The 22,930-nt window shown below is 26.9% G+C and overlaps 2 protein-coding genes across 2 annotated transcripts in view; one reads left to right on the top strand and one right to left on the bottom strand.

Annotated features, from left to right (window-relative positions):
* The first annotated feature begins 18,751 nt into the window (after positions 1-18,751).
* LOC101510420 (scarecrow-like protein 15) lies at positions 18,752-20,997 on the top strand. The gene has a single exon (XM_004509186.4). It carries the CDS (start codon positions 18,952-18,954, stop codon positions 20,545-20,547), a length of 1,596 nt encoding a protein of 531 aa, XP_004509243.1. The 5' UTR covers positions 18,752-18,951; the 3' UTR covers positions 20,548-20,997.
* Positions 20,998-21,824: 827 nt separating this feature from the next.
* The window catches only part of LOC113787652 (protein ABA AND ROS SENSITIVE 1-like), a 19,229-nt gene continuing 18,123 nt past the window's right edge, over positions 21,825-22,930 (bottom strand). The window contains exons 2-3 of the mRNA XM_027336602.2: positions 22,455-22,554; positions 21,825-22,346 (exon numbers count right to left, since the gene is read on the bottom strand). Coding sequence (XP_027192403.1) covers positions 22,125-22,346; positions 22,455-22,554 — 322 coding nt within the window. The 3' untranslated portion in view covers positions 21,825-22,124. The remainder of the gene's footprint in view (positions 22,347-22,454; positions 22,555-22,930) is intronic.

The following is a 22,930-nucleotide window of genomic DNA, read 5'->3' as shown; positions in this document are numbered from 1 at the left end:
AATTATCTCTTAAAAAATTTATTGAAAACTTTAGCCCTAGTTTTCCAGAAAAAAATCATACCGAAAAACTTGCATCTAATTTGCTAGAATTGTTATGTGCTTCAAAAAAATAAACGACATCTCTTCAAAATTTACACAACCACATCTCTAAATTTAGATGCTCAATATTAAAAATACGTTAAACTTCATAAGTAATTATAAGAACTATATAGAAATAATATAGAAGGATTTATTTTCCTCTTCAAATCAACTACACCTCATATCAAAAAATTTATAACACCTTTTCAATTGATAATCAAATAAATTATATTTTGTAAAAAAATAATCAAATAATTAGCTATTTTAATATGTGCGTGTAAAAATAAAATAACTCGAATGCCATTATCTTAACACAAATGACAAAATTTTCTTATCCAATGCTTTCACTTTAAAATAAACAAAATTTCCCTTGTTCATAAGATTGAGTGTTTACTGCATACATCCACTCTTATCTAAAAAAAACACAAACCGAGCATATCCAAGAAACTAAAGGTGAATGTGTTGTGGCATACCCTTCTCTTATTTTTTAATTCAAACACAAGGATTGAGTTCATTGGATTTTTTTATTTAGTAATATTAATATGTTTTGTGCGTAATAGTAATATCTAATTTAGATATTTTAATGTTGTACACTTAATTTCCTCCTAAAACTTTTCTCAATTTGTTGCCATCAACCAAATTTTTTTGGGGTCCAAGCCATGAAGCAAACTTGCCTTTCTTTTATTCCCTTCTTTATAGTAGTTGTTGTGCCATACAATCATCCAACCCATGGACCCATTACACATCTGACATCACATTAAAGCTACAACCCAAGTTGGCAAATAAGGTGTTTCTTCTCCTTCTCCTTCCCTTTCTATAGACTCAAATATAAGTTTTGATCAGTCAATTCAAATAAATTTTGGGATTTTTGTGAAGATTTGAGAGGAGAAAAGAAGCTTTCGGCGTAATTAAAACCACCAACAATTAATTGATAGTTAACAAGTTTTAACTAAGAACGAATCGTCAAGAAGAATTCGAATTTGAATTCTGACTGACATGATTATTGACTAAATTTTATTTATCTCTCAGCCAAACTCCGAATTACTAAGTCATAATTCATTTGAAAACCATAAAATTAAAAAAAAAAAACAAAACAAAACAAAAACCTCCAGTAACATGACATCTTAAACTATTTCATCAACTTTTTAGTAGTATCAAACTGTTAAGCTAATATAAATTCACATGATGAAACGAGAATTGTATGAACATAGTATACTCTCATAAGTTTGTATCACTTTTTTATATACTACTTTAAGTACCATTTAATCTTATAGCTATAACATATAATATCTTCTCTAATTATTATCTCAATTAAAAAACTTAATATTAATTAATAATATCTTTTTGTGTCATTTCAAATTTATCAATTACTTCAATTGCATATTTTATTAAATAAATATGTTAACTTATCAACTATTATATATCGACTAGTTTATTCTCTATAAAATCATCACCTAAAATGAGTCTAAAACATAAAATAAAAAACGAGGTTGTGGATTTGATATTTATTCTCTAAATAAACTAACAATATTAATAAACACAAAAAAGTAACTCGAGAGTAATTTTTTAATTTCAGTCATGTAGAATGTAGTATAGAGGTGTGATTGCCAAAATGTGGTGCTGCGAATAACAAAACCACATTCTTTGTTTGTAATCTTTAATATTATTAATTGATTTATTTTGGGCTCGACCCACTTCGATAAATTTTCCAAACATAAGGAAAACCTCCATACACCACAATAATTCCATTAAATCCCAAATTTTTCACAAGAAAATTTCTGGACATTTCTCTTTATCATTTAATTTTTTTGGAATAGATAACGAATATTGAAAATATCCAAAAAACTATACATCAACATTTTTAAAAACTGAAATTTTCAGAATTCTAAAAATTTAAATTTTTGGATACATAAATGCCCTAAATCAATAAATTTAAATTTTCAAAATTCCAAAAGTTTCAATTTTTAAAATTGTTAAAATATATTCATTTTACAACAATTGAGAAAAAAATATGTAATATTTTAATTTGGTGAAATTTCTAGAACAATAAACTTTTTTGAAAGACATTTTTGTTTCGGTAATTTAAAAAAATTAAAATATATTTGTATTTGATTTTTTCAAAAATGAAATTACTAAAAAAAAAAAAATCAAAATACTGGAAGAGTATTTCTTTGGGTAGGGTTTATGCATGTGTTTGTCCAAATAATATTATGTGACTAGATTGTATAGAAAAAGAAAAACACAACATATCCAACCAATCTTTTGTCCTTTTTTTTTCTTTTCGAAAACAAACGTTGCACACTTTATTTATTTATTTTTTTTTTACCGATTGAACACTTTTATAGGTTTGGATCATTTTATATTATAATTCGACTTGATCAACACCAGAAACAACTATACTGAAAATATAATAATTTGTTTAAAAAAAGGGGTCAAGCCCCAAATAATAATAAATTAGAAATCTATAAAAAATGAAACAGCAGCAACATCAACCAACCAACAATACAATAGAAATAAAAAAAAAAAAAAAAAAAAAAAAAAAAAAAAAAAAAAAAAAAAAAAAAAAAAAAAAAAAAAAAAAAAAAAAAAAAAAAAAAAAACACAAAATTTAACCTATACTTGGCTAAGCATCAACCAATTTATTAACTTCTCTCATACTCAATATGTGGATCAATCTAACCTAGCCTTCAACTTTATGAATGCCATGAATCATGGTGACTAGAACTTACATGAGAAGAGCAACAACCATTTGATAACAAAAAAACAAACCACACACATTTTATGGTTCAACAAGATCTTATGGCCATGCAATAAACTCTAAATAATACAATGAGATGGTCGCAAATTTTATTTAACTCAATGCTAGGATAAACAATAATACATAAAATGACCTCGTTTCTATTCCACCAAATAGTGTCTAGCATAACACCAAAAATCAAGCACCAATTTATATAAAAAACCTTACCATGATTAGTCGAATGATAGAGCAACCAATCGTGCCAATCTATTATAGAAAATGAGTTTTTCATAAACTTAGTTTACAAAGGTTCAAAGATATCACATTTACTACATCATAAACACTTTATTTTTCCTCAACCAACAACAAATTGAAAGACATCAAAATTTAATCAACTTCAACTTTTTTTTAAACATATAATTTATCGAAGCTCCAATGTCACCTATCAAATCAAAGAATTCCTAAATACGTAGCATATGACATAATCGCCAATCGCAACGTCAAACCCACACAACAAGGATTAAGTCATCAAAGTCATATTAAATGCATAATACATATAATTACAAATGCTCACAAATCTCCAACATCATATTAATACTATTACATATTCTCAAATATCTCTTAAATCTAATCATAACATTCTAAACATATTCACATTTATCATTTAAGCCTAGTCATAAAAACATTTTAATTAATCGTATCTCATTATTTTCCAAGACAACAAATAATAATCAACTTATTCATTTAACATGTTAATCTTAACATCCTATTCTCATGATCACTAATCACATATTAAATCGTTAACATTTGAATACATTAAATCACATTATCACAACATCATATTGCAATCACAATTAAAATCTCATTTAACAAAGTATCATTCATCAACATAGTCATGTCAATCATGGTAACAATAATACATCTAAGTACAATCGTTTAAATATGTATTTGGTCCCTATAAATATATTACTTCTTTTATTTTAGTTTATATAAATTTTTTTGTTTGGATTTAGTTCTTGTAAAATCAAAGACGATCGAATTTGATTCATAACGTCAAATAAACATTAAAAGAAGGAAGAGTTTTCCAAAAACCCCTAAACTCTTATTTTAATTTTTATTCATATTTTCTTTATAAAATAACACTAATTATTAAATGATCAATAAATAAATAAATTTATTAATTAATAATATAACACACTTTAATTTTTAATATATCATAAAAGATGATGTGTATTTATAGGCCCACGTATCAACGTAGTTTATCTGCTCTTTATTTAGAGAACAAAATTGATTGTCTCTAATTTTACAAAGACTAAATTCAAAAAAAAAAAAAAAACTTACAGAGACTAAAATAAAAAAAGTGGTATATTTGTCGAAACTAAAGACATTTAAATCAAGTATAATTAATCACAACATGATATTTCAATAGCAAGTAATCACGTAGACATCATATAACATAAATATAGTGATATACTCAATATAATTTTTAATGGACATAATCACACAACACAAGTCTCATGATATGTCAATGCAATGTCACTTTGAATGTGTCATTTATGCTCTCTAATACAATCACCTAATATGTCATTTATCATACATGGTATTAAACTAATTCTGAAATATTTGGGAGGAACGTGACACTACGTTGTCATGTGGACACACTAAAGTCCTTCATAAGCTCACCCAACATCATAAATTCCTAGCTAATTGTTGGCATCTAGCCGGGGTATTTGGGTTTTGCATAGTATCTCCTGATGTTGGCGGTCGTCTCCAAGCTATATAGGAGTTCTCCACTCGAATATCCTCAAGATCTTTCGATTGTCGCGTCATGGCTAAATACATTTTATTTTCCTAACATCGTGATGTTACTTAGCCATCTTAATCACCATTTCACGTATGTACACACACGCACACATTTCATTTAATCACAAGTTCATTATTTACAGAGCCAACCCAACATATTTTGAGGACTAAAGTGAATTTTAATATAAGATCTAAAATGAATTTTCAAAATTTTAACATGACATCACTAAATTAATATAATTAATGTCAAGTAATATTTCTTTTCAATTGAGTTAATATTGTTGAGACAATATTAAATTTTTAAAAAAAATTATGTTTTAGTTTTAAAAATATTAAAATTTGATGCATTTTTATTAAGTAAATTTTTTTTTAAAGCATTTTGATAAAGTAAATTTTTTGTTTTTCATAGAGGTCTAAAACGGTTGCTTTAGTGGTCTTATAATCGAATCGATCCTAATCATTTACGTGATTTAAGGTCTAAAATGAATAACTTATGCACAACAATTTACATACATCACATTCTTATTAAAAATGAATAGCAATTATTCACAAGCTCAACATAACACACAAACACTACATAATTTATATTCATACATAATCATCATACACTTATCACTCATATATAAATTTAATTTATCACATATTCACAATTCACAATCAACATGTCGCAATTAATCATATCAAAATCATATGTCATACTCAACATGTCATAAATAATCATATCACATATTAATAATTCACAAATATTTACCTTTTTGGAGGATCAACATATGATTATTTAGAATAAGTTATCACACCACCTACAAGGATTCTAAACTCATTTTTAATTCTCATAATTATGAAATTCACATTTAATTGATTAATTAAATTACTACAAAAAGGTTGTCGCGATAGCAAGTCCTTAACATTCTTTGGAATTTATTGTCCTACATATATAATACTCATGAATCAATTCAATGAAAGATTTTGCCATTACATTAATTTTCAACTATGCAATAACCCTAAATAGGGTATGATCACTACATACTAGTTTTACGTGTTTTAATTAGTGGTCTCACGTGAAAATAGTAAAAAGAGTATATAAATTTTATAAAATATAATTATGTAATTAATAAATTAAGATTGAGGGAAACATATTTTACCACTTGATGAAAAATACTCCTTAAATGTTCCTCTTTTTACAATAACAACTCTATTGGGTTGAGATATCTCAAAACAAGTTAAAAAATGTGAAAATGTTGAAGTTCATAGAAGTGAGGGAAAATAAATTTTACAGTGTGTTAGTAATGTTCATAAATGGAACAAATGTTTTTTATTTTATTTTATTTTTTATGGAGATGACTGCAGTAATAAACACCAAATATTAAAATGGCTAAGTATTTGTGGTAGTATTAAGAATGAGTTTCAAAATGGTTATAGAAATTGCAAGAGAACATGGATATATACTCAATACCCTAATGTCAAAGTTCTAACATGAACCACCAATGATTAAAAAAATGACTTTAACTCATGAGGATTTGGAACAAACGGAGAGAAAATGGGTGATTCTTGTTTAGGGTTTTTAAGAAAATGAGAGAAAAAATTGATTAAAACTCTTAAAATTTGGTTCAGTCTGCACTGCGGGGATCCGTATCGCATTGAGAACTTAGAATAACCAACCTAGTTTTGTCATAGAAATTGCTTGAGAACATGGATTTTCATAGATATACTCATTTCCCTACGGTCAAAGTTCAAACATGAACCACCAATGATAAAAAAAAATGGCTTTAACTCATGAGGTTTTGGAATATATAGAGAGAAAATTGATTATTCTTGTTTAGGGTTTTTTTCAGAAAATGAGAGAAAAGATCGATTAAAACTCTTAAATATTTGTTCAGTCTGCAATGCAGAGATCTGTATCGCATTGTAAACTTAAATTAAACAACCTAATTTTGTACTAATTTAGCTTGCACAATAAGCTCATTGCGTCATACGACAAACAAAGGAAGAAATAGTTCTTAGTGTGTTCGTATTAAATGTAGGTATGGATGTTAGGAATCTAATGGCTTTGGTTTCATTAAAATAAGAGTTGTATAGTTCAAGATATTGCTAAATTTCTGATCAAATGTCAAATATAAAACTCAACAAAAGAAATTTAAATTTATCGCTAATTTAAACATAGAGGATGTACATATTAGATTTGTTTCGGAACACAAAAGATGTAGGTAATTGAATTTACTTTCTAAAACATTCATATTAATTGGATGTATATAACTCAATATGTAGTTTAAAAACCACATAAAGGTCACTAACAAAGTTAAAAAGGATGAAAATTATATCTAAGGGAATAAAACAAGTTTCCCTATATTCAAGGCCACTAAATTAAAACTTTGAATACATCCATTATGAAAACCAAGGATTATAGTAAGCTAGTTAGTGTTTAATGAAATGGATTCCTCTCAATAATCAAATAATGATTTATTTCCACCCATTCAAGGCATTTCTTAAGCAAAGATATAACGAGAACAAACAAGATATTGCTTCACAAAGGTATGAGTCTTGGAAAAGGAAATGGAGAAGATGGATGTTGCTTCACCAGATTTTTGTGGGGAGTGAAATAGGAGAAAAATGAAAAATTGTGAGTTTTGTGTTCACAAAATTGTAGTAGCTTGCACTACGAGATATATTTTTAGCATTGTGAAACCAACAAATATATTAGGATTTTGAAAAAAAAAAAGTTCTCTACTACTAGAGTGTGCCATTACACTTTGAGACGAAATATATTTTTGCACTCCAAGACTAACATTCACATTGTATTATGAGTCATTGTTCATATTGTGAGAGTAGTGTCACATCACACTAAAGGATAGTACTCACTACAAAACAACATAGATTTCAAAATGTAAAATGATGTTGATGGATTTTCGTAACTACATAATCATCTTTGAATTAGACGAGAATGAACATGAGAAAAACACTATTAGCATTGACCCGTCTCACCTTATTGCAATGTCTATTTGAAACACCTTTAAGAATAAAAATGACTTAGAAGACAAATAGTTAAATCTATTTAGAAGTTTTAAAAGAGAGAGAATGACATCAAAATAAAGAAGGAGGAAAGACAAAATAAAAAACACACTTAATTTTCTTCATAAAAAAATATCCGCTAAATTTTCAGAACTAAAAAAATATAATCGATAAATAATTTTTTTAAATAATTTTGGTCTCCTTATATTAATCTCAAAATAAAAAAAATTGGTGAAAAATGTATTTCGCGGGCCATGTAAAACATATATGGGATTGGAGTGATGGAACAAATGCTCTTATTGTGATCTCCATGGGCTGGGCTGTCTTATCTCCGATCAAATCCATCTATTAATGATTTGGACAACAAAAATTCCTTTTAGAAGTGAATGAACCATTTGAGTTGATAACGTCATCCATTGAAATATTGCTACAAAATGCTATCACTACCACAAATCTTTCTCACTTTTTCCTTAGACCACAAAGCTGTGTCACAACATCTCACGTCAACTAGTACTCTCAAATTATCAAAATATAAGATTACGTGCACAAAATTGTGAAGGAATCACATGTAAAAGATAAACATATATAGTAGTGAGTAAAATCAGAACACCTTTTTTTTTTTTTTTTTATAGAAAAATTCAGAGTGTAAAGGCATTAAGTCAACTATGTTAACACCGCAATAATATTATGAATGATTTTTTTTTTTTTAAAGAGAATTAAATTAAAATTTAAAGAAAACAAGTATAGACAACACTATATTGAATGAAGATTGAAAATAGAATTGCTGACTTTAAATATAGAATCCTTTTGATAAATCTATTTGTCTTTTTTTAATGATTTTTTCTTTAATTTTCAAATGTTTAAATTATTTATAGCTATACCAATATATATACACCTTATTATTTTACGTTTTTTAGACTTAAATACATGTTTGATCCTTGTGAGTTAACGTTTTTTTGTTTTCGTCTTTGTAACTTTTTTGTTTTAAATTCAACCATGTAACTTCGATTTATTTTAAAATCGTCTATGTTATTAGTGACAGGTAAAAAAAAAATTAAGATGACAGATGAAGAAGGGACGTAAATAAAAAAAAATGCAAACCTACTTAGACCAAAATCTTAAAAAACCATATACATTTGGTTTACGTTTATTTTTTATTTTTGTAGATCTAATTTCATTTAACAATAAAGATAATTTTAAAACAAAATTACATAGACAAAAATAAAATAAAAATACTAACTTATAGATATCAAACATATATTAAAGTCTTTTATTATAATCAATGATAAATACTATGATAAGAAGACTCTATTATTCTCTAATTTTACAATAATTTTAGGAAGACAATAATTAAGTGATTGGACTCAAATTAATGATTAACAATTTTCGGTTAAGGACGATGAATTCTGACTGAAATAATCAATAGATACTAATCAATAGACAAATTTTACTTACCGTTGATCGAATTTTAAATTATTAAGATTATTTTTCATAAAAAACTAAATAGTTAAAATAAAAAATAACTAAAAATAATTTAAATGGTGAAAAATCTAGTATTATTAATTTTTAAATGTGATAAAATAGGTGAAAAGAAAAATAATTAAACCTATTATTTAGTTTCTTAATTTTTATAATTTAGTTAATTAAGTTATATAATAATTGATAATGTAATAATATAATTACTGAAAACAACTTTTGGATCCTTGACAATGGCAAGAGGTTTGGATGTATGTGCCACTACACGAGAGAGATGATAGAAGATCCTCCACTATTAATCCCACAAATGATAAATCACATCCTCCAATTCATCAAACACCCTTTTTCCTTTTCTTTTTTCCATCTTTTTTTAGGAGTGGGGTGAATGGAGACTTCTTTATCTGACCCATGATAGAAACTGGAATCTCTCTTATTACAACATATACATACACTCCCAATGTCTTTTGTATTCCTCAAGCTTCCTTATTGTTTTCTCTAACGCGTCATTTTCAGTCCTACATTCCTTCCATGGATCCTTAATGGTTAAGTATATTGATTTATGCTATATATATAAATATATATAAAAGTCCATGTGTGTTTTTCCAACTTATTTGATCAACTAATTATAATATAAGTCTTCATATTTAATTTTACAATGCAATTTAGTTATGCCTACTTTTAATCTTTTTTCTTCTTATCTCTAATTCATTTTTCATTATTACTATAAAAATGCATTTTTTTTATATGATGTAAAAATTCATTTTTCATCTCTTCATATTTAATTATTTTCTCTTTTATTTTAATTATCTTTTACTTCTTTTTGTATAAATTTTTATTTTTTATTTTTTATTTCTGTTTCAATAGTCCCTCAACCTTTTTATTCATAAAAACTGTCACCTTTACCGTACCTTTGAAAATTCATAATTCTACAGTATATATAAATTAAATTCTAAAAAAAACATAATATATTTAATTTATGATCATACTAACAAATACTCTTAATAAATATTTTAAGGGCATTTGTTAAACAATTAAAAACAGAAATAAAAAAATAATTGTACATAAAAAATCATTTTTAAAAGTTCAAAATATTATTTCTTTCTGAAATTATTTAACAAGTGTACTTGAGGTACTAATTAATATTTCCACCACTGTGGAGTCAAATAACCTAGTTTTTCCTTGCCTAGTCTAATTTCAAAATAATATTTTAAATGAAAAAAGAAACAACCGGGAGAGACATTTTTTTTAAAACAAAACGACAAATATGGTTAAAGAAGTTTCATTTTTTATTGGAGGAATATGTAAGAGATAGGTTTCAGTCCCACGACTTACACAAATGAATGATTTTTGAGGTTCAGACAAACAGGGATAGGATGATGGAATAATCAATGGAATAATCAAAATCACGATCAACATTGCGATAGTTATAATTTGTAATTTTTAAAATCCCTTTAATCCACGTTGATTTTAACAAACTCAGCGTGATAATAAAAATGCATTTTTATCATTGTAATAAGAATATAACTATTGAAGAACTATAAGCTTTTTGGTTTGATTTTAAAAGTTGACGTTCAAATTTTTTAATTAAAAAAAAACAATTTGAGATATTTTAAAGAATATGTCATACGATTTGATGAGACATAATTATTTAGATGCATTAATTAAATTATAAAAATAAAAATATTTTGAAGTTAAAAATTAAATTTTTATTACGATTTCATAAATATTAATTATTATACATCATGATATTATATATCACATCATTTAAAATAAAATAAGTCACATCATATTTTTTTAATAAAAAAAATTAAAATACAAAATTAAAATTGTAATATTTAAAATTAGTGAGATGGGTTTCGTAATTTGGTAAAAATAAAAAAATAAAACCACAATTACCTCAAATTTTTGTTGTTGTTGATATAATTGAAGAACCGAAAGTTTATAACCAAACGAATTATCTTTGTGAATATATATATACATTATTTCTTGTTAGGGGCTGCATTTATGTTAGGCATAGTTAGGGGTTGAATATGTGCCATTCATATTCAAATAAAAATTTCAAATCCATTAAAAAATTTATGGATTTTATATCTTGTTGTGAGATTTATCAAATTATCCTTGCATCTAACCCAATACCATGTTTGTATTTGAAAAAAAAATTATCCTTATCTGCTTTAAAAAATATATAATTTTTAAAAAAATAAAGGATATTTATTAAATTTCTTTTATTTTCATCTCTTTCTTGTTAAAATTGTTCATTTAACTTTACAATTAATTTAACATTAGATCTCAACAGTTTATTATGATATTAATCATCCAACATGAAAATAACTAATGTTAAAATATGAAAATAAATTTAAAAAATACAAAAAAAAAAAAAACAAAACAAATATTTAATAAAAATAAATAACGAAAAACATATCTAAATTTTTTAAATAAGATACTGATTGTATTAGTTGGACTCACATGTATAGGATATACTACCTAGCTATAGTTTTACACACATGTCGTTAGAATATTAATGAAATCAAAATTATGCGTTATTAAACAGAAAAGACACTGCAAAAAAGGTTATTATCAAACACATTATGTAGGCAATGTAATGAATTGATTTATTTAGCAATTGAAGAATATATACTTAGGGGAGAAAAAATTATAGTTAGAACGTAATATGCGATAGCTAGCATTGGATCCAGTATTCTAGAGTGTATACGAGGATTCTGGCTAGAGTAATTGTTTATAACATATATACGTCTTTTTCCTTAACGTTAAAAATATGGGATTACTATAATCCAAAAAGTGTGCATAAATTAACATAATCATGTAAAGTTGATAATCAAACGCATTATTATTAAGTAATGATGACAAGTGTGATCCACGCCTACATGCATAAAAAAAAGTGTGTATACACTGTGTTACGTTTCGAATAGCAAATTGGCATAAAGACACTTTATTTTTGAGTTGGCCAAACTTTCTGTTAAAGTTGTCATTCCATTAACAATCTTAGCCGAAAGAAATAAAAAAAGTCCTGCATTATTAACAATAATGGAGGTGATAGATAAAGAAACGTGCGGTGTCTCTTGTGAGTATGTAAATCAAGCCATCTTTATTTTCTTTTTTAGATAAAATGGTAAAAAGTTTCGACACAAGTTTTAGATTTAAATCTGTGATATATATTTAATTTTATTTTCAAAATTTGATGTTTTATCTTTCATGAAATATATAATATAAAATTAATAATTTTACAATATCATTTAATAATAACCGATTAATTTGTCATATATATATATATATTGTAATTGATTTTAGAAAACTATCTCTTATTTAATTTTAATTAAATATTAGTATAAAATTAATTTACACTGATGATATATATCATTTATTTTCAGAATATTTAATATGATTGAAAATTAAAATCAATTATTTATATATAATTTTAAAATAATTATTATTAAATTTTAATATTTTTAATTATTTAATGAATATGTTAGACTAATAAATAACAATGTAAATTTTGCTTATACTAATAATATATATTTTTTGGAATATAATACTATCTTCCTTTTTCATTTATAGAAAATTAGGTGTTTAAACTACTTACGGCTCCACCCATTCATCGATTTAATATCAACAAACATCAATCTTCCAAATATACACCGTTTAATACTAGGTCAACGTAAGAGAGTCAATTATTGTCGTGTTACGTAATCATTCCTCGTCACTCTTAGGACATGCCCAGGAACAAAAATTAACAAAGTTTCTTTTACTTTTAGTAATAACTAGCGTTTAACTCGTGCGCACAAAATAACTTACATCTTGACAAATAGATTATTGACTTAAAAAATTAATTCTCATAAATTTTATTAATATTGATATTAAATATATAAATTAACTTAAAAATAAATAATTTACAAAAAATAAAAAAAAAATTATCGTAAACTAAATTAAAAAAAAATCATTTTTTACATTGTCAATGTCACTAATCAATAGTTGCTCTTTAATCTTAAAGATGATGCATTATTTTTTTAATTCTCTAAATAATCTTTTTTCTTTCCAAAAAACTTATTATAAAACAATACTTTTGATTTTAAACAAATAAAAACAATGATTATTGAAAAATTAAATAATTAGATTAGATGAAATAAGAATTTTTAAAATAATGTACATAGACATATATATAAATTAAGTAAATTAATAAATATAAAGATGAATAAATAACTTAATAATTAATTTTTATTTTTATTATTCAACGTAGTATGTTACTTATATGAAATACATGACATTTAAGAATTCATATAAATTTTGTTGTATCAAGTGGCAAAATATATTTCGTACTACTACTCGTTATAAAATACTAAAGAAAAATAATCTTCCCTTTACAAAAAAAAAATAGAATACACATAATAAAAATTATGATTATTTATATTTGAATTTGCAGGTTAGTTTTCATGAATCCTTTGAATTTGCATGATATTGTAACTATTGATAAATATAGTGTTTGAAAAATCATTAGAGTTTTACAGTAGTATCATATTGTCAAATTGAGATATAATGGATTTGCTAAAGTAGTGTTTGAAGATTACTTCAAAAAAATTTGTCGAATTGGATTGTATATTTTTTTTAATTCCTATAAATTATTATTTTTCTCATTAATATTATAATATAATTGTTTTTGCAATTAATATTCTAATAGTCTAGAAATTAAGTTATTGTATTCATAGGTAAAAGTTTGTGTTCATGTTAACTATATATTCAACATAACTCTATATCTATATCAGCGTTACATAACTCTAACTCTATATCAAATTTTACAAATAAAGGTTGGAGGATATATATATATATATATATATATATACAATTTTTTAAACAAAATTTAGAAATAAATTTACCAAGAATTTGAATGAGTGTTCGATTGTTCCATGTGCTCCAGAGTTAGACGCAACATCAAGAAAACGAAATTGTACACATCCCTTCACACAATTTTATTAGTCGCACAGGTCTAACAACCAAAATCCATGACTCTTTTTTTGGAGAAATTGAAACAGCAAAATCTAGCTTTTTACTCAGACATCGGAGAAATATAAGCACAAAGATGAATAATGAATTTTGGTAAAAATAAAATAAAAAGAGAATTATGTATACATGATAAAATATGAATGATATTTACAAGGAAGACAATGAACATAGGAGAGTCTTTGAGAGATGATTTATGGAGGACGCTGAACTATGAAAAAAAATCTGACTGCACTAAAAAAATTATCGTAACATAAAATAAATTGGAAGTGGTGGTTATAAAAGTAGTGTTTAACCCATTACTTAAAAAAAAAAAAAACAAACTTGTCAAGTAGTGTAATTGATTATATTTTATTTTTAATTTATTCTTTTTATTTTTTTTAATTGACCACTAAATTTTCAACGGACTCAAATCGTGATGGAATAGAAGTTTTATTTTTTTCTTTAAAAAAAATGTGCACGTGGTTGTGGTTATTTCTGTTAACCATTACTTTCAAAAAATTGTGTAATTGATTGTATTTTACTTTTAATTTATTATTTTTATTTTTTAATTGGCCACTACATTTTCAACGAACACATACGCATCTTATCGAAACGTGATGAATGAGAGTTGTATTTTACTTTTAATTCATTCTTTTTATTTTTTAATTGACCATTAAATTCTCAAAGAACGCATCATACACACATCATATCAAATCGTGATGTAATGGAAGTTTTATTTTTTATTTTAAATTTTTTTGCACAATGATGGTTATTTCTATTAATAAAAACTTTATTATTGTTTAACACTTTATTTCACTGTGTCAAACTTGTCAAAGTATTATGTTTGTTTTATTATATTGTATAGATTTTTTAATTAAATTAATTTGAATCGGTGATTGCATTCATTCTTCTTGTTTTTTAATTAGCCACTCAATTCTCAGCGGACATGTCAAATCGTGATGTAATGGAAGTTTTTTTTTTCTTTTAAATAAATCTGAACAATGAGATGATTATTCTATTAACTAACGAACTCCATCATGTAAAATTGAATCGTGATGTAATGAAAGTTTTATTTTTTTCTTTAAAATTTTTTTGCAAGTGGTTATTTCTATTAATAGAAAGTTTATAAAACTTTATTTAACTGACATGTGTCAAACTTGTCAAAATATATGTTTGCTTTATTATATTTTATAGATTGACCAAATATTCTTTTTTTAATTTTTTATTTTTATTTATTATTAATTAAAAAAGTTAATTTAAATATTAAATAAAAAGGTGAAAACTATAGAAAAATAATACAATTAATCCAAATATGTAAATCTAAAATGTAAAAACTGAAGTAAATATATTTACAGTGTCATGTACAAATAAAATATCGATATTAATTTTAAGAAATTAATTTAATTTTTTCAAGAACATATCTAAGAATGAAATAAATAAATTTTTTGGGACTCATCAATATCAAACCCGAAATTGTATAGTAGGATGTGTGAATTTCAAGGGATATTTTTTTACGACTCCATCTAAGAATTAAAAAAGCGAGACCTTATTTACAAAACCTATTTTTCTCTGCTTTTACATCATATGTTCTTTTAGAATAAAATCATCCATTTTTTGTAACAATTTAATAGTAATATTTAGAATAATTAGATAGTTTTTTCTATAATTTATAACTTCAATTTTTTCGTAGATTTTAGTTAATGATTATACATCTAAAAAATTTATTAAAGTGTTAAATATGTTTTTCTTTATATTTAAATGTAATAAAAAAAAAACTTAAAACATTTTAATTTCTAGAAAAAGCTAAATAAATTTGTAGAATAATTTTTTAGGGACTAAAACATATGATTTTTTTTAGGCTAAATTATATTTGTGGTCCCTTAACTTAATTTCAGTTAAAGTTTTAGTTCTTTATCTTTTTTTTCCCCGAGTCGATCCTTTATTTTAATTGTAAGTGACAATTTGATATTTTATGTTTTAAAATATCAACAGTGTTATCTTTTTTTTTTTTACAAAAATTCAAAAAAATCATCAAAATTTTAAATAAAAACCCATAAAATTAATAATCATCTTCGATATAATGCAAATTTCATCAAATCTATAACTTAAATATTCAAATAAACTCATATTTTCATCTCCAACAACATCAAATAAAAAATAAAAATATGAATTTATTTCAAGATTTAAGTTATGAATTTGATTAAATTTGTATTTTATTGAAAATGATAACGAATTTTATGGGTTTTATTTGAAAATTTTGATGATTTTTTTGAATTTTTGTAAAAAAAAAGGACAACATTGTTGACATTTTAAAATATAAAATATCAAATTGTCACTTAAAATTCAAATAAAGGATCAACTCAAAAAAAAAAAAAAAGATAAAAGATGAAAACGTTACCTGAAATTAAGTTAAAGGACCGCATATGTAATTTAGCCATTTTTTTACATAGACCGAAAACGAAATTTTTAAATTTTATAAGAATTAAAAATTTATTTAATCATTTATTAAATAAGTTTATTTTCTAATAAAACCTTATCATTTTAGAGTTTTCATTAGTACATTTAGTTAGCTTAAATTTATTTTTTTAGTTCAAAAAAAAAAAAAAAATATATATATATATATATATATATTTATATTTTATCAGAGAATAATATTAATAATACTAATTCAGACATAATATATATATAGTTATCATGTGGTGCCGGTACAACATTTATTATTTTCAATAATAATAAAAAAAAGTTGTTGTCACAACCGCAAAAAATGTTGATTTTTGAAACTAGGCTATTAAGTTATTTTCATATTTGTTTTTTGAAACTAGACTATTAAATTATTTTCATATTTAATAAAAAAATATAATCTTAAATTAAAAATCAGTTTAAATTATACAATAACATGATTTTAAAAAAATTAAAAATCCCAAAAATTGTTTGTGTTTTCCCCAAAAGTAAAAAAATATTATACTTCTTCCATTCCAAATTATAAATAAACAAAAAATGTCAAAGAAAATTAATTAATTTAATTCAAAATTTATATTAAATATATTAAATTTCTTTAATCAATTGTTGCTTAAATTTTGCCAAAAAATAGTAAATTTAAAATATATTATAAAATGACTTGTTATATATAGTTAGTCGAGTCTCAAATTACCGAAAGATAGTAAAAGTTAAAAAAAAAAACTTTATTCTTAGCATTGTAAGAAGGAGACTAGTTTTAATTGTTTACATATAAGTAAAACTAATAATTTAAAAATTAATATATTTAAATTAAATTTTTAATCAGTTATATATCTTTTCACTACTATTTCTTTTTATATTTTATTTTAGTGAGAGGATATTATTAAGTGATATAAGGGTAAAAGTTAAATGATTGATGTAAAAGTGTGTCATCAATTATCATGTCATGTATATACATGGTTCAACATGTCTTCTCCTTTTCTCAAGCAGGAAAAAAGAAGAACGACAAAAAGGCTAGACAAAAGTGGCTTCACCTTGAAGTTGCACGCGACAACATTGATGACAAAATTTTCAATTTTTCCTCGTATTAAGTGTCTTAAAAAATATTGTTATCACATCTTTTCTGGTTGTCTTTAGTCTTTCTTGTTCAGTATTACTTCCTTTAATGCATAATTACAATCGATCACATTTAAAAATATATATGTTATTCGCAAATTATTAGTACTCTTCACAATTACATTTATAATAATAATGCTAATACTCAATTTAAATATTTGATAAAATTATTATTATTATTATTATTATTATTATTATTATATTTCTTTCACTTATAATTTCTCCTATATAACTGTTATTTAATTTTGGAATGGTGAGTGTAGTTTCTACTTTTTCCTCTTCTTCTTTGTATTTTTTTGCATCAATTTGGAAGTGTGGAAAAATGTTTATAAAAAATTATCACAAATTAAAAAAAATCCAAAAGATGCACAAGACTAATTTTCTGGTGATATTTTTGATAATACTTAATGTAACATAAATTTTTTACTATTTTGTTGGCCTATAAACATAATTTATGTAATATTAATTAATTTTTCAAAAATTATACATTATATATGTTAATTTTATCAAATTGTTGATGATTAATATGACATAATATAAACATATAATTATGTACTAATTAAAAAGCTAAATAAGAAAATTCCATGAAAATTAAAATGAACTTTATACCATAATTTTTTTAAATTTATTGATCTTTTACTCAAACTAATCAAGACCTATCGCGAAAATCCAAAGCTTCTAATATGGTGTCCTCGAATGTGTAATCATGTGGTATAAGTTGAATGAGTTTCATAAATAAAGTTTAGGAACAAATGTATATAGCGTTAATATTTTTTATTTTTGTTTTATAATATTTAAAGTAGGGAGATAATGCTCTAATCTAAAATAAAGATGATTTTAAAGTTTATTACAATTATAAAAAAATGATATTTATCTCTCTCTCCAATAATATTAAGATTAAAGTCGCAAGCAAACAAAGCTAGTGCCTAACTTTTTGGTTGATCTAATATAGTATTCTAAAGTAAATTAGTAATGATAAAGAAAAGTTATAATTGGGTGATAGAGTAGAAGATGCATGGGATGGAAAGTTGATGATCCATAGTGATAGATAGATATATACCATGGCATGACAATTAGAGATATTAAAAGCGACCCACCCCACCAAGCAGCCTTTACATGCACACACGCAAAGATAAAAAGGCAACGATCATGGCAATCAAAAGTCCCCTCTCACTCTCTTCACTTTCACAAACAAAAGCAACCAACAAGAGCCACTCTAATCACAACCACAAAGCCATCATCAAAACATCATCTTTTCTCACCTTATTAGCCTATAGCCAGCGATGAGAGTTCCTCCTGTTTCCTCCCCACCAAAACTCACCACCCAAAACGTCGTCGTTCCCAATCCCAATCCCACTTCCAATCCCAACTCAACAACAACAACAACCACCACCTTGTGCTACGAGCCCAGGTCCGTTCTCGAACTTTGCCGCAGCCCAAGCCCAGAAAAGAAACCCACCCAACAAGAAGAAGTGGAAGAGGATCATGCTTCGTTGCCTAATTTGGATTGGTGGGATTCTATCATGAAAGATTTGGGCTTACAAGACGACTCTTCCACACCCATACCTCTTTTGAAAAACACTAATATTAATACCCACGAAACTTCTAACCCATGTATCCCTGAAATTTACCCCAACCCTTCTCACGACCAATTCGATCAACCTCAAGACTTCACTACTCTCTCAGATATTTACTCTAATCAAAACCTGGCATACAATTATCCAAACACAAACACTAATCTCGATCATTTGGTTAATGACTTCAATAATAACAGTAATTGGGATTTCATTGAAGAGCTTATCCGTGCAGCAGATTGTTTCGATAACAGTCATCTACAATTAGCTCAAGCGATATTGGAGCGATTAAATCAACGGCTACGATCTCCCACTGGTAAACCTTTACACAGAGCAGCTTTTCACTTCAAAGATGCTCTTCAATCTCTTCTCTCCGGTTCCAACCGGACCAACCCTCCTCGCCTATCTTCTATGGTGGAGATTGTTCAAACCATTAGAACCTTCAAGGCCTTTTCTGGAATTTCACCGATTCCAATGTTTTCAATTTTCACCGTTAATCAAGCGCTACTCGAAGCGCTTCATGGTTCATCTTTTATGCACGTTGTTGATTTCGAAATTGGACTTGGAATTCAATACGCTTCTCTCATGAAAGAGATTGCTGAAAAGGCTGTTAACGGTTCGCCGTTACTCCATATCACTGCCGTCGTACCGGAGGAGTACGCCGTTGAAAGCCGTCTCATCCGCGAGAATCTTAATCAGTTTGCGAATGACCTTGGGATCCGCGTTCAGGTTGATTTTGTTCCGTTACGGACATTTGAAACGGTGTCGTTTAAAGCTGTTAGGTTCGTCGACGGTGAGAAGACTGCGATTCTGTTGACGCCAGCGATATTCTGCCGCCTTGGATCAGACGGTACGGCTGCGTTTCTCTCGGATATTCGGAGGATAACTCCCGGTGTGGTGGTTTTTGTTGACGGCGAGGGATGGACGGAGGCTGCAGCGGCGGCGTCATTTCGCCGTGGAGTTGTGAATAGCTTGGAGTTTTACTCGATGATGCTGGAGTCGCTGGATGCTTCGGTGGCGGCGGGAGGAGGGGGAGAGTGGGCGCGGAGGATCGAGATGCTTTTGCTGCGGCCGAAGATCATTGCGGCGGTGGAAGCTGCAGGAAGAAGAACGACGCCGTGGAGAGAGGCGTTTTACGGCGCTGGTATGAGGCCGGTGCAGTTGAGTCAGTTCGCGGATTTTCAGGCAGAGTGCTTGCTGGCGAAGGTGCAAATCAGAGGCTTCCACGTGGCCAAACGGCAAGCTGAGTTGGTTCTCTTCTGGCATGAAAGGGCCATGGTTGCCACGTCAGCTTGGCGGTGTTAGATCAACCACGTAGAAATGAAGGGAAAAAAAAAAAACAGAGAAATTTAAGGATATTAAAAACCTACCTGCTTAACATTAGTTTTGCCTTGTATAAGATGTGAGCTTCTACCACTAAGCTGACATTAGCATGAATGTAATTTTAACTTTAATTTAGCTTTTTTTTTTTTAATGATGTAAAACTAAAGATATTAAAAACCTGGGATATACGAAGACTTGTATTTATTCCAGACGAATTTGTTGTGTCTAATATATAGATGATCCATTAGGGGGAAGGGTGTGTCTTGTGATATCTTAATTGACCTCGCTGGTATTTTGGATTGAAATGTTTTGGAAGATAAATAGTTCTATACCTTGTATTATGCTGTATTTTGCTGCAAAAGTGAGAGATCAAATCACATATTATATTACATGAACATATTCAGAATGGAATATTATCAGGTTTTTAATCCATTTGGCTAATCTAATCATGCTTATACCCAATTCATAGGTTTCTTGTTTTGATACTTGTATGTAATATGCTCTCAAATCTAACTGCCAGAGTAGTTTATACGTGACATGATCACATGATGATGTCTATTTCTGAATAAGAACATTCCTTGACTCATCAGGCGTTTACTCAGGCATATGCAGAATGCAAAAGAAAAGGAACACTCGGTAGTATTTTTTTAGTTGTGTTTTCTGATTATGTAAGCAGCATCACTTCCAGAATTATACTATTTTTTAACAAATTCTTTTATCATGTTGTAGTTAGCAAAATTAGCCTTTATGAGCATTTGAAGGTTTTGAAATTTCCAAGATTTTATGAGTATACTATATTGAAAATTACTGAAATAAAAGAGATGCACCTTTTTACCAAAAAAAAAGAGAGAAATATTTATTAATATTTTACCATACAAACATCAACTAACACAAATATTTTTCACTCTTTCTTTTCTTCTAAATTACTTTTACACCATACACTTTTATTATATTCTAAATCAAAATGGACCTATTGACTAATTGTATACTACTATTATCTTAGAAAAACAACATGTGGTCTACCGTAGATCAATACTTAAAAATCACTTGAAACTCTAGCAAAGATTGAGAACACCCTTCAAAAGTAAAAGTTGCAAAGAAATAATGACTCTGCAATATAATTAAAAAATGACTCCATAATCCACACTAAGGTAATTAAAACTGAATAATTGGAAGTTGAAGCTAGATTCTCAAATAAGTAGCAAAAGTAAATTGTTAACAGCAGTGCTTTAGATATGCTCGAAATTGCTCTAAAGTTTTTTCATATATTCTAACACCATCCACACCTAGAATCGCCATCTGTTATGATTGGTGTAGGATAACCATATTGTAAGCCTGCAATGGAACAGAACCAGCTAGAAGCAACCTGTGACCGTTTCCTAGTTTTAACCTAAATATTTTCATCTCTTGCCCAATTGACTCTCTCGAAAGTAGTGTAAATGAACAAGCTGAAGGTTCGAAAATATGTGCGCAAGAACAAATTATGTGTCTATAGTGTGCAAATGCAGCTCAATATTTTTAAAATGTACACAAATGTAAACACATACAACTTCGTTTTTCTAAACCAAATCCTTACCAGATCTTGTCTTTTTTGCATCATTGTTGTCAAAAAAATCTGATGGAAGAACTGATGATGACTGAGGTTTAGGCACTTCCTGTGAACTTTGAGGAACTTTGAACTGTGAGGCTGAAGGCTGTTCAGGTTTAGCCTTTGGAATATCAGTCTTCGCATTGTTATGCTTAGTTAAACCGGCCGCATTAGCTTTAAGGTTACTTATTGCCTAAACCAAAATAATATTTGACTGTCCATAAAACAATATAAACAATAGAAAAGAGTTTTGAAACAAAAATCAAATACAGAACACGAACGACATTGTAATTATCATCACCTCACGATGCTTACGAGAAACTTGGTGTGCATCCCATAGGGACTCAGACTTCAAAACAACTTCACAAACCCGGCAAACAGGCTGATCAAATTCATTATACCTGTATGCATATGCACAGAAAAACAGCAACAATCAAAATAATAACACTGACTAAAAATGCATACAAATCATCTTGAGAAAGTATAACTTTTTGCCAAGCCAAGAAACAGGCATGAAGCACCAACACAGACACCGGACAAGACACCAACACCTTCAATCTAAAGTGTTGGCGCTACGTAGATTAACAAGCACAAACGTACACGAGCAGCTAAGGGCACATCTCAAACAATATTGCTACCAACACCCCCCAAATTGCTATTCACACCCCTCAAAATTTAAAAAAAAATCAAAATACCTAAAATGCCCCTGCCATCAATGTTACACATTTATTATCAACTTTCATCACACCTCATAACTCACATACAAAAATCATCATA

This window comes from Cicer arietinum, chromosome 7 (genome assembly GCF_000331145.2).
Source record: "Cicer arietinum cultivar CDC Frontier isolate Library 1 chromosome 7, Cicar.CDCFrontier_v2.0, whole genome shotgun sequence".
Classification (NCBI taxonomy): domain Eukaryota; kingdom Viridiplantae; phylum Streptophyta; class Magnoliopsida; order Fabales; family Fabaceae; genus Cicer; species Cicer arietinum.
This window is presented reverse-complemented; position numbering and strand designations above follow the sequence as displayed.

What these genes read in the sequence shown, in the direction of transcription:
- LOC101510420 (XM_004509186.4), top strand. Translation starts at nt 18,952, where the DNA reads ATGAGAGTTCCTCCTGTTTCCTCCCCACCAAAACTCACCACCCAAAAC.